The sequence below is a fragment of the Triticum urartu genome, chromosome 2, assembly GCF_003073215.2.
Source record: "Triticum urartu cultivar G1812 chromosome 2, Tu2.1, whole genome shotgun sequence".
Lineage (NCBI taxonomy): Eukaryota > Viridiplantae > Streptophyta > Magnoliopsida > Poales > Poaceae > Triticum > Triticum urartu.
This window is the reverse complement of record NC_053023.1, coordinates 416,126,299-416,138,131: the sequence shown is the minus strand read 5'-3', so window position 1 is coordinate 416,138,131 and position 11,833 is coordinate 416,126,299. Positions and strand designations below refer to the sequence as shown.

Here is an 11,833-nt window from a genome sequence, read left to right as displayed (position 1 = left end):
GGTGCCATCATATCTTCTGTGCCTTTTTGGCACATGTTCAGTAAGGGACTTTTGTTCTATGCCTTTAGTAGAATCATGTCATTCCTTTAATTGCCATGATATGTTCCTGTAGCATGTTGTTTGCTTGCTCTAAACTTTCCTTCCTGATGTTGTTCTTGACATGTTAGTATTTTCACTACGTCTGTGAAGCTGATATCTTTTGCACTTTTGCCATGCTTGTTTGAACAGGTTCTAGTGTGTTCTAGCTGTAGCTTAGTGTTCATGTTTTGTAGAGCTTCATGTGTACTTTACTATCATGTGCTTTGTTGCTATGTTGGGGGTGCAGTAGCTTAGTTTCTTGTTGCATTCTAAGTTCTATCATGCTGTTAATCGCAGATTTGCATCATACTTGTTTTACTTGTCATTTGCAAACCGTGCACCCATTTTCGGTGATCCTTGTATCAATTTCAACCGAAATCACCTCATCTTTCCAGCGGCATACTTGTTATGACAAGTTGATGTATTGATCATTCTTTCCCTTCCGGAGCACGCATATGCATTGCATATCATATCTTACATATCATGCCATGTATTGCATCATGTTGCTTGTGCATTGCACAGTGATTGATTGTTGTTCCATTGCTTGTGTTCTTGCTTTGGGTAGAGCCAGGAGACGAGTACGTGAATGAGGAACATGTTGAGTACGCTAACGAGGATCAAGCTTTCGACAACTCAAAGAACTTTGCAGGCAAGATGACCACACCCTCGATATCACTTCTATCTTTGCTTGCTTGTTGTTCGCTCTAACACTATGTCGCGCTACCTACCACTTGTTATATCATGCCTCCCATATTGCCATGTCAAGCCTCTAACCCACCTTCCTAGAAACCGTTGTTTGGCTAAGGAACCGCTTTTGCTCAGCCCCTCTTATGGCGTTGTTACTTGCAGGTGAAGTTGAAGATTGCTCCATGTTGGAACATGTTTATGTTGGGATATCACAATATCTCTTATCTTAATTAATGCATATATATACTTGGTAAAGGGTGGAAGGGTCGGCCTTTTGCTTGGTGTTTTGTTCCACTCTTGCCGCCCAAGTTTGCGTCATACCGGTGTTATGTTCCTTGATTTTGCGTTCCTTACGCGGTTGGGGTTATGGGACCCCCTTGACAGTTCGCTTTGAATAAAACTCCTCCAACAAGGATCAACCTTGGTTTTACATTTGCCTACCTAAGCCTTTTCTCTTGGGTTCTGCAGACCCGAGGGTCATCTTTATTTGAACCCCCCCGGGCCAGTGCTCCTCTGAGTGTTGGTCCAAACAAGAGCCCTTTGCAGCGCCACCTCGGGAGAACTTGAGGGCTGGTTTTAGTTGTATGGATTGCTCATCCGGTGTGCCTTGAGAACGAGATATGTGCAGCTCCTATCAGGATTTGTCGGCACATTCGGGTGGCTTTGCTGATCTTGTTTTACCATTGTCGAAATGTCTTGTAACCGGGATTCCGAGACTGATCGGGTCTTTCTGGGAGAAGGAATATACTTCGTTGATCGTGAGAGCTTGTGATGGGCTAAGTTGGGACACCCCTGTAGGGTATAATCTTTCGAGGGCCGTGCCCACGGTTATGTGGCAGATGGGAATTTATTAATATCCGGTTGTAGAGAACTTAACACTTGATGTAATTAAAATGAATCAACCGCGTGTGTAGCCGTGATGGTCTCTTTTCGGCGGAGTCTAGGAAGTGAACACGGTTTGAGTTATGTTTGTGCGTAAGTAGTTTCAGGATCACTTCTTGATCACTTCTAGCTTCACGACCATTGCGTAGCTTCTCATATTACTCTTATCTGCGTATGTTAGCCACCATATTTTCTTAGCGCTTGCTGCAACTCCACCTCATTACCTTATCCTACCCATAAGCTTAAATAGTCTTGATCTCGCGGGTGTGAGATTGCTGAGTCCTCGTGACTCAAGGATACTTCCAAAATAGTTGCAGGTGCCGATGATACCAGTGCAGGTGATGCTACCGAACTCAAGTGGGAGTTCAACGAGGACCTTGGTCGTTACTATGTTTCGTTTCCTGATGATCAGTAGTGGAGCCCAGTTGGGACGATCGGGATTTAGCATTTGGGGTTGTCTTCTTCTATTTTGGTTCCGTAGTCAGACCTTGATTGTACTCTGGATGATGTATGTTTAACTAGTTATTTGTGTGAAGTGGCGATTGTAAGCCAACTCTTTTTCCCTTTCTTATTCAGTACATGGGATTTTGTGAACATTACCCCTCTTGCGACAAAACCACCATGCAGTTATGCCTCTAAGTCGTGCCTCGACACGTGGGAGATACAACCGCATCGTGGGCGTTACAAGTTGGTAATCAGAGCCATCCCCGACTTAGGAGCCCCCTGCTTGATCGAATCGCTGACGTTGTTGAGTCTAGAACAAAATGTTTTGAGTCTTAGGATTATATATATCGGAAAGTAGGATTCTTTTTACTCCTCAGTCCCTTCGTCGCTCTGGTAAGGTCTCCTGACGTAGATGTTTTGAATTTCCTCTCCTGAAATTTCACGAATTTTTTTAGGATCACGCGGGTTTCTTGGAATAGTTCCGATATTCTTGTGACGAGAACATTGTTCTTGGTGCCTCATGACATTTAGGGGTTGTGGCAGTTTCCCGGGGAGTTGAGCTCCGAGGTGTTGTCGTCACAATTTTATCGTTGCAGTTATGGAATACCTGAGTTCGCCGACATCGAAAATCTCTTTTATGAAGTTGTTAATGAGATAACCTCGATGCCACTCAATACTGGGGCGGGAGTTTGGGAGTATTACCATAACTCGTATAACGGATGCTTTTCGAAGGTTGAGGTACATGATTTCCCAAGGTTTCTTTGTTATGTGTTGAAGGATGGATACAGTTGGAGTGTAGGGCTTGTTAGTTGTGTGTTATATATTGTGCCTCCATGTGTGACGCCCGGGTAATTAAACTATAGTATTCTCATGCAAATGATGCCAGGTATCACTCTTACTGTTGCTAATCCTCATATGATCCAAGGCATCAGTCGAATTCAAATTCAACTTAAAGTCCAAATTCAAATTGTCAAACATGCAGACAAAAATGTTCGTTGGGTTAAAATATTCACTTGCTAATTATCATGTAGAAACCAACATCATTTGACTCACCACTTAATTCCTAGGAAAATATAAAGTGGTATAACAACATATTAATTGACCTATTCAATTGCTAAAAATGTTTGAACAATTCCATTGGCTCTAAAACTTTTTATGCAACACCACGATGTTGTCCTTGAATTATGTGCCAGATTTCAAGATTACCTAAGTTCATTAACTGTAGCGTTTAAATAGAAAACAGTGGTGAAATAAATATATAAATTTAGAAAAGAAAACAAAAAGGCCACTGTGCACTTGGGCCACAAGTGCACAGCGCCTGAGGCCCAACTTCCCCTCCCTCATCATCCTGTTCACAGAAGGCGAGCTGGTCGCCTGAGCATCGTCCATGGTGGGGATTGGCCACGCGCCGACCATCGCACGGTCCTCCCTGATGGTTAAGAGCACACCCCTCGACCCCGGAACCCTAGCACCCCCACTTCCTTTCCCTCGCGCCGCTATCACCCTCTCCTCCTCTGTCTCGTTCACCCGAGTGCGGTCTCTGAGCGCGTCGCCATCGATCCCGCGGCCGTCGACGTCTCTGGTGCACGGGAGCACATCCAGGAGGTCTGACGTGGTTGTCTTCGTCCGTTCTGGGTACCAGATCGAGCAGGAGACCACCACAGCACAAGGATCGACATCATCTACAACCTTCGGGCACCGCGACACCATCGACAGATTCGTCACCGTCACTGCACCCCAGGCCTCCTCGAGCTCGCCCCTGGAACCGCGGTGAGCTCCTATCCTAAAAACCCCCCTTCTCCATGTTGCTTATTCACCGCCCTAGCGCTGCCCCATGAGCTCCGTCCGCCATGGCCAAAGATTGTCGTGGCTGCGGCCGGATAGCCCGCGCTCACCGTGCCTAGCTTGCACCCCGGCCTCCCGTTGCCCGTGCTTGGCCGTGCCCTACAGCGTGCGCGCCCCTGACCGCGCCGCGTCCCGCCACTGCTCCTGTCATGCGCACCTGCGCGCCATGGCCTCACTCCGTTGCTGCTGCTCTTGCACTATTGCTGCTGTTGATGCTACTGCCCGCTGCTACTCTAGACTGCTGATGTGTTTTCCTTCTACCTTGCTCCGTTGCTGCTTCGCGTGTTGCCGCGCCCCTGCTCGGCGCTAATGCGCTGCTCTGCCTGCTGTACTTGCGGCTGCCGTCGCTGCTGCTACTTGCTTCTGCTGCCGCTACTTGCTTCTGCTGCTCTTGTTACTGGTCATTGCTTAGTTGCTGCTATTATATTTACCTGATGCCGCTGCCTTTTGCTAGCCATGGCCGTAAGCCTATTTGTGCTTGTGCGTGATGCACAGCCACACAGTGGCCGGCTTGTGAGCCCAATTAGCTAGGGCCTAAGTTTCGGACTAAATTAGTGCTAATTTAATCTATAGCAAATGACATGTGGGACCCCTCTAATTAGTTTAAGTAAATCCATTGGAAATTGTTAAAATCCTGGCATGTGGGCCCCTAACACTCCTCACTATTTAACCCAATCAACTTTGACTATGTTGACTTTGACCGGTCTCACTTGTCATACACTCTGGGTAGGAATTCCTCTGTGCACTGAGCATGTATTCAAGTAATTTCGGAATTAATATTAATTTCAGGAATTCCAGAAATTCATTAAAACTTAAAAAAACAATAAAAATTAATTCGTACCTCGAATGAAACTATTTTATATATGAAAATTGCTCAGAAAAGTCCAACAAACCCAAATATGCAATCCGTTCATCTGTCACATGCCTCTAGCATGATGAACTTGGAATCGTCCCCTCCGGACCATCTGTCCGATAAATGCTTAGACCCGGGAAAATATACCCGGTTATTTTCCCTGCGTCGTCTGCAATGTGTAGCACTGCGTTGGGTCATGCCTAGCACTGCATATTGCCATGTCTTGCTTTGTGATGCTTTCGATTGCTCTGTTATTTATTGTGTTCTCCCTTCGTTACTTCTTTTCCGGTAGACCCCGAGACCGCTGTGATCCAGTGATCGACTACTTCACTGCCGAGGGTCCGTATCTGTCTATAGAGCTTCCAGGCAAGCAAACCCCCCTTGAGCATTCTGATATCGCCCATTTCTTTCCCTTTCATGCTTGCATTAGAACTGCTACTGTTTTATGTATGATCCTACTCTAATGCATAGCCTGTTTTTGTTACCTGCTTTCATACCTTACCTGCTTATCCTAAACTGCTTAGTATAGGTTGGTTAGAGATCCATCAGTGACCCCCACCTTGTCCCAGTTGCCTTGTTTTATGTTCGATGACTCGATCAACGTGATCGACGTCCAGGCCTCGACACCGCACATCACCCCCCCTAGTTGTATGACTCTGCAGAGTTACCATCGTGTGCCAAGGGTGGAACCTTTTACATCACTCCTGATGAGATCTCCGTAGTGTAGCTATACGGTCGAGGTCATCGAGGGTGATTTCCTCCTTAACCACTTCCATTACGGCTCTGTCGTGCAACCCATCAAACCTGAACCTCAAGGGTGGATCCTCTTACGTTCATCTTGATGACAACATCGAGTGGAATTAAACGGGGGTGATTCCTCGGGTTTTCTCTTTGGTGTTAGACACATAGTTACTATGGTTACTATGACTTTACACTGAGCCATGTTACTAAAGACAGGTCGGCCCTGAGGGGTACCCGCGCGAGCTTAATAGCGAGTGATGTGGAGTCGGGTTGACATGGAAGGTGTCCGTGAGATACTTACGAGGCGTGGTCGGGCATTCTTAGCCCTTGCCGCAAGTACTCAAGACGGGGCAACGGGGTCACATCGATCGTGAGTCTCTGCTCGTTACCGCATGCTCCTAATCCAGTACGGTTTGGATATTTGATCCGAGGGGCCTCTAGCCTGATAGCACTAACCATCACGTGGGCATTGTATGGGCGTTCTGCGTCGTATGCATCAGCCGAAGCTTAATAGACATCAGCGATTGAGCGGCGCGCACCGGGTTGGACTGCGTAAGCTCCTTCCTTGTTGAAGGAGGTAGCTAGGTCTGCTCACCGGCCGCCCACGCAACGTGTAGGAGTTCCTGGGGAGATGGCCCATGACCCCTGGGCCATAGGCTTAGTCCGGCGTGTTGACCTCTCTATTAAGCCTAGGTCGGGTTGCGGTGTATTGTTTGGCCGAGGCCGGGCATGACTCAAGAAAGTGTGTCCGGCCGGAGTTAATCGAGCGTGGTGGGTAAGTTGGTGCACTTCTGCAGGGAAGAAAACATCTATCGATAGCCTGTCCTACGGTAGCGGACACTTGGAGTTGTATCCCGATCGATACAACTAGAATTGGATACTTGAGATGAGACATGGATATGAGAAATGGATAGTATGGCTCTGGGATTGCTTTCTCGCAGGGAGTCGAGAAAGGATCTCTGGCCGAGGTTGATAACACTACCACTACTTTACATTATGTTGATCTGTACTCTTCTATATGCTTGAAGATGCTAGTCTTCGATAGGCTAGGCTTTCCCCTTCTCTTCTGGCATTCTGCAGCTTAGTCCACAAATACAACCCATTCCTTTGATACAGATGCATACTTAGTTTAGTTTTGATGTAAGTCTTGCGAGTACTTTGGATGAGTACTCACGGTTGCTTTGCTACCTCTTTTTCTCCCGTACCCGATTGTTGCGACCAGATGATGGATCACAGGAGCCAGACGACGCCTCTGATGACTACTACTATCCCAAGGGTGCCTACTACTACGTGAAGACAACCGACGGCTAGTAGTTCGGAGGCTCCCAGGCAGGAGACCTTGCCTTTTCGATCGATGTTGTTTTTGTGCTAGCCTTCTTAAGGAAAACTTGTTTAACTTATGTCTGTACTCAGATATTGTTGCTTCCGTTGACTCTTGCGTATTTGAGCTTATGTATTCGAGCCCTCGAGGCTCCTGGCTTGTAATATAAAGCTTGTATTATTTTAATTTGTGTCTACAGTTGTGTTGTGATATCTACCCGTGAGTCCTTGATCTTGATCGCACACATTTCGGTGTATGATTAGTGTACGGTCAAATCGGGGGCGTCACAAGTTGGTATCAGAGCCGACTGCCTGTAGGAGTCCCCCTTCCAAACTCCTTGGCCGAAGTGGAGTCTAGACATTGCAAAAAATTTACTAACATGGCTGTGTGGCCCATGGGCCCAGGTCGCCATTGGGTGGTATTAGGATCTTTTACTCCTCGTCTATACTCTGGGAATCTGATCTCTCTTCTATTCGGGTTAAATGATTTTGCTAACTCTAACTCTAGGTTCTCGTAATTACTTCCTCCCGAAGAGCCCCTTCATTCCAGATGATGGCCTGCGTCATCAGAAGATTCCGAAGGTACTCTCCGATGTTTTCCCGAGACCCATGTGCCCTTCGCCGTTGCGATCCCTACCATCGATAAATCCTTATGGGTAACTACCTACATTGTCGTTCATACCTTCATCACCAGTTGCTCTTCTTATTACAAGATGTCCTGAAATACTCTGATGTTCCGAGAATCTTTTATGCTTACCACCCTACAGTTCTTTGCCGCATAAATACCCCTATGAATAATTCCTCACACTTTTCGAGGATTTGTTCATTCCTAGTTGATCAAGTGATTCACAAGATACTTTGAAGTACTATCCGATCTTTCAATAATCCTCTCCAACTATTGCGCTGCTAATACTTATCTGCTTGCATTATGGTTACTTCCATATGTCTAGCAATACTCATTAGCATCCTTTGTCATCATAATTTCAAGCATTTGATTCGATTTGTTTGTGAATACTCGCGATCATCAGTCCTAATTAGAACTCTTCCTTTCGGCTCAGATGTCACCCCGGACATGAGCTGGTGTTCGGCAAATCAAACCTTGATTGATTGTCGATCTATGTCTATTCTACTTAATTGTCTTTGATCAGAGCCTCTTCTTTTGATCCCCCATTTGGGAAATCATAATTCCCTTTGCATTCGATCTTTCAATTAGTCAGTTGTTTCTATAATTTGATATCCTTGCATTCTTTCTTCTTCTGGTTGGGTACCGATGCTCATATGAGATCCCTTGTGAACCACCAGGTCCTTTGTGGGTTCTATCCGACAGTGTCCTTCATATTTAATCACCTTGTAAATTCTTCCTTGATACATAATGCCTTTGGTAAATTGTATCCCCTATTTTTGTATACCATGCTCTGTTTCCGAGCTTGAGTTAATTTCCTCTGAAGTTTTTGCAAATGTACCTAAGATGCCCCGATGAGTTGAACTAATGCTTTCCCTAATTTGTGTGAACCCAAAAATTTCTATGGGTCATACTCTACTGGTGTTATGCCGGATAAAAATTTCTACACTACAACTTTGTCAAAAGCGAGAAGTAAATGAGAGGTTATGCCGGATAACTTTTGCACTTTTGCCATGCTTGTTTGAGCCTTTTCTTATGTGATCTAGCCATAGCTCAGTGCTCATGTTCTGTCAAGAATCTCTTGTACTTCACTGCCATATGCTTTGTTGATATGTTGGAGTGCAGTAGCTTAGTTTCTTGTTTTGCATTCTAGGTGGCATCATGCTGTTAATCGCAGAATTTTGTTATTCTTGTTTTGCTTGCCTTTTGCAAACCGTGCATCCATTTCCGGTGATCTTTATATCGATTTCGACCGAAATCACCTCATCTTTCCAGCGGCATACATGGTTTGCCAAGTTGATGGCTTGATCATTATTTCCCTTCCGGAGCTCGCATATGCATTGCATATCATGCCATGTATTGCATCATGTTGCTTGTGCATTGCACCGTGATTGATTGTTGTTCCATTGCTTGTGTTCTTGCCTTGGGTAGAGTCGGGAGATGAGTACGTGACCAAGGAACCTGATGAGTACGCTAACAAGGATCAAGCTTTCGACAACTTTGAGAACTTTGCAGTCAAGATGAATATACCCTCGAAATCACTTTTATCTTTGCTTGCTAGTTGTTCGCTCTATCGCTATGTCGTGTTACCTACCACTTGTTATATCATGCCTCCCATATTGCCATGTCAAGCCTCTAACCCACCTTCCTATGCAAACCGTTGTTTGGCTATATTACTGCTTTTGCTCAGCCCCTCTTATAGCGTTGCTAGTTGCACGTGAAGTTGAAGTTTGTTCCATGTTGGAACATGGATATTGTTGGGATATCATTATTATATCTTATTTACTTTAATGCATCTATATACTTGGTAAAGGGTGGAAGGCTTGGCCCTTTGCCTGGTGTTTTGTTCCACTCTTGCCACCCTAGTTTCCGTCATACCGGTGTTATGTTCTTTGATTTTTGCGTTCCTTACGCGGTTGGGTGTTATGGGAACCCCTTGACAGTTCGTCTTGAATAAAACTCCTCCAGCAAGGCCCAACCTTGGTTTTACCATTTGCCTACCTACCACCATATACCTTTCCCTTGGGTTCTACAGGCTCAAGGGTCATATTTATTTTAAATTCCCCCGGGCTAGTGCTCCTCTGAGTGTTGGTCCGAAACGGGCAGCCTGCGGGGCCACCTCGGGGCAACTTAAGGGTTGGTTTTACTCGTAGCTTGTCTTATCCAGTGTGCCCTGAGAATGAGATACGTGCGACTCCTATCCGGATTTGTCGGCACATCGGGCAGCTTTGCTGGTCTTGTTTTACCATTGTCGAAATGTCTTGTAACCGGGATTCTGAGACTGATCGGGTCTTCCCGGGAGAAGGAATATCCTTCGTTGACCGTGAGAGCTTGTGATGGGCTAAGTTGGGACACCCCTGCAAGGTATAAAATTTCGAGAGCCGTGCCCGTTGTTATGTGGCAGATAGGAATTTGTTAATATCCGGTTGTAGAGAACTTGACTCTTAACTTAATTAAAATGAATCAACCGTGTGTGTAGCTATGATGGTCTCTTTTCGGCGGAGTCCAGGAAGTGAACACGGTCTTGTGTTATGCTTGAACGTAAGTAGCTTCAGGATCACTTCTCGATCACTTCTAGCTTCTCGACCGTGCGCTGCTTCTCTTCTCGCTCTTATTTGCGTATGTTAGCCATCATATATGCTTAGTGCTTGTTGCAGCTCCACCTCACTACCTTCTCCTACCCATAAGCTTAAATAGTCTTGATCTCGTGGGTGTGAGATTGCAGAGTCCTCGTGACTCACGGATACTTCCAAACTGTTGTTGGTGCCGAGGATACCAGTGTAGGTGACAATACCGAACTCAAGTGGGAATTCGACGAGGATTCGTGCCATTACCATGTTTCTTTTCCGGATGATCAGTAGTGGAGCTTAGTTGGGACGATCGAGGATCTAGCATTTGGGGTTGTCTTCCTTTATTTTGGTTCCATAGTCGGACCTTCGATTGTATTTTGGATGATGTATGATCTATTTATGTATTGTGTGAAGTGGCGATTGTAAGACAACTCTTTATCCCTTTCTTATTTAGTACACGGGATGTGTGAAGATTACCCCTCTTGCGACAAACCTACCATGCGGCTATGCCTCTAAGTCGTGCCCCGACACGTGGGAGATATAGCCGCATTGTGGGTGTTATATTGAGATACCTGATTTTTAAATTCTAGTAAATCCAAAACTCATCTGAAATTCATGAAACTTGGCATGCTATCATAGAGCGGCATCAACATGTCGTGGTAAAAATTTTGTCCCATTTGGGGCAGGTTTGTGTATAAGCTTCTCAAAAACCATAGCTTCTCACAACAAGTGTGATGGTTTCGGTAGGGAATGTACCACCTTTGGGGACGAAACGATATCCATTGCCTCTTATCGCTTTTAAAAAAATTCGAGTGTCAACATAGAACAACATGAGTGTTCTATTTAATTTTGGAATTTTTCGGGATTCGTTTGGGCATTTTTATACATTAACTGGGTTTTCCAGGCATTTTATGTGCATGATTCAAATTTGAACAACATGCACATTCTCAAGTGCATATAAACTGGTTGAAAAATCAAATATGTGTCCTTGGTTGCATGCTTAGGTCCCATGCAAGAAATGGGAATGAATTTCGAACACCCTGCCACCATCACTCGGCCGCAAACATTGAGATACCTGGTTTTTAAATTCTAGTAATCCAAAATCCGTCTGAAAATCATGAAACTTGGCATGCTATCATGGAGCGGCATCAACATGTCGTGGTAAATTTTTTGACCCATTTGGGGCAGGTTTGGGTATAAGCTTCTCACAAACCAGAGCTTCTGACAACAAGCATGGTGGTTTCGATAGGGAACGTGCCACCTTTGGGGACGAAACAATATCTGTTGCCTCTTATTGCTTTCAAAATTTTTCTAGTGTCAACATAGAACAACAAGAGTATTGTGTTTAATTTTGGAATTTTTTGGGGTTCGTTTCGACATTTTTATGCATTAACTGGGTTTCCCAGGCATTTTATGCGCATAATTCAAATTTGAACTACACGCACATTCTCCAGTGCATATAAATTGGTTGAAAAATCAAATATGTGTCATTGGTTGCATGCTTAGGTCCCATGCAAGAAATGAGAATGAATTTCAAACACCCTGCCACCGTCACTCGGCCGCAAATATTGAGATACATGGTTTGTAAATTCTAGGAAATCGAAAACTCATCTGAAATTCATGAAACTTGGCATGCTATCATGGAGCGGCATCAACATGATGTGGTATATTTTTTGTCCCATTTGGGGCAGGTTTGGGTATAAGCTTCTCACAAATCTTAGCTTCTCACAACAAGCGTGATGGTTTCGGTATGGAACGTGCCACCTTTGGGGACGAAACGAGATCCGTTGC

The 11,833-nt window shown here is 45.1% G+C and overlaps 1 protein-coding gene across 1 annotated transcript; it reads left to right on the top strand.

Moving 5' to 3' along the window:
* The first annotated feature begins 3,463 nt into the window (after nt 1-3,463).
* LOC125541608 lies at nt 3,464-6,973 on the top strand. Its single transcript, XM_048704971.1, has 3 exons — nt 3,464-3,861; nt 5,082-5,155; nt 6,753-6,973. Exons 1-3 carry the CDS (start codon nt 3,479-3,481, stop codon nt 6,839-6,841), a joined length of 546 nt encoding a protein of 181 aa, XP_048560928.1. The 5' UTR covers nt 3,464-3,478; the 3' UTR covers nt 6,842-6,973.
* Nucleotides 6,974-11,833: the final 4,860 nt, after the last annotated feature.

Excerpts from the sequence above, each read along its gene's own strand:
- LOC125541608 (XM_048704971.1), top strand. The coding sequence starts at position 3,479 with ATGGTGGGGATTGGCCACGCGCCGACCATCGCACGGTCCTCCCTGATG. Across the intron at positions 3,862-5,081 it reads AGCTCGCCCCTGGAACCGCG|ACCCCGAGACCGCTGTGATC; the intron begins GTGAGCTCCTAT and ends CTTTTCCGGTAG. Across the intron at positions 5,156-6,752 it reads TCTGTCTATAGAGCTTCCAG|ATGATGGATCACAGGAGCCA; the intron begins GCAAGCAAACCC and ends TGTTGCGACCAG.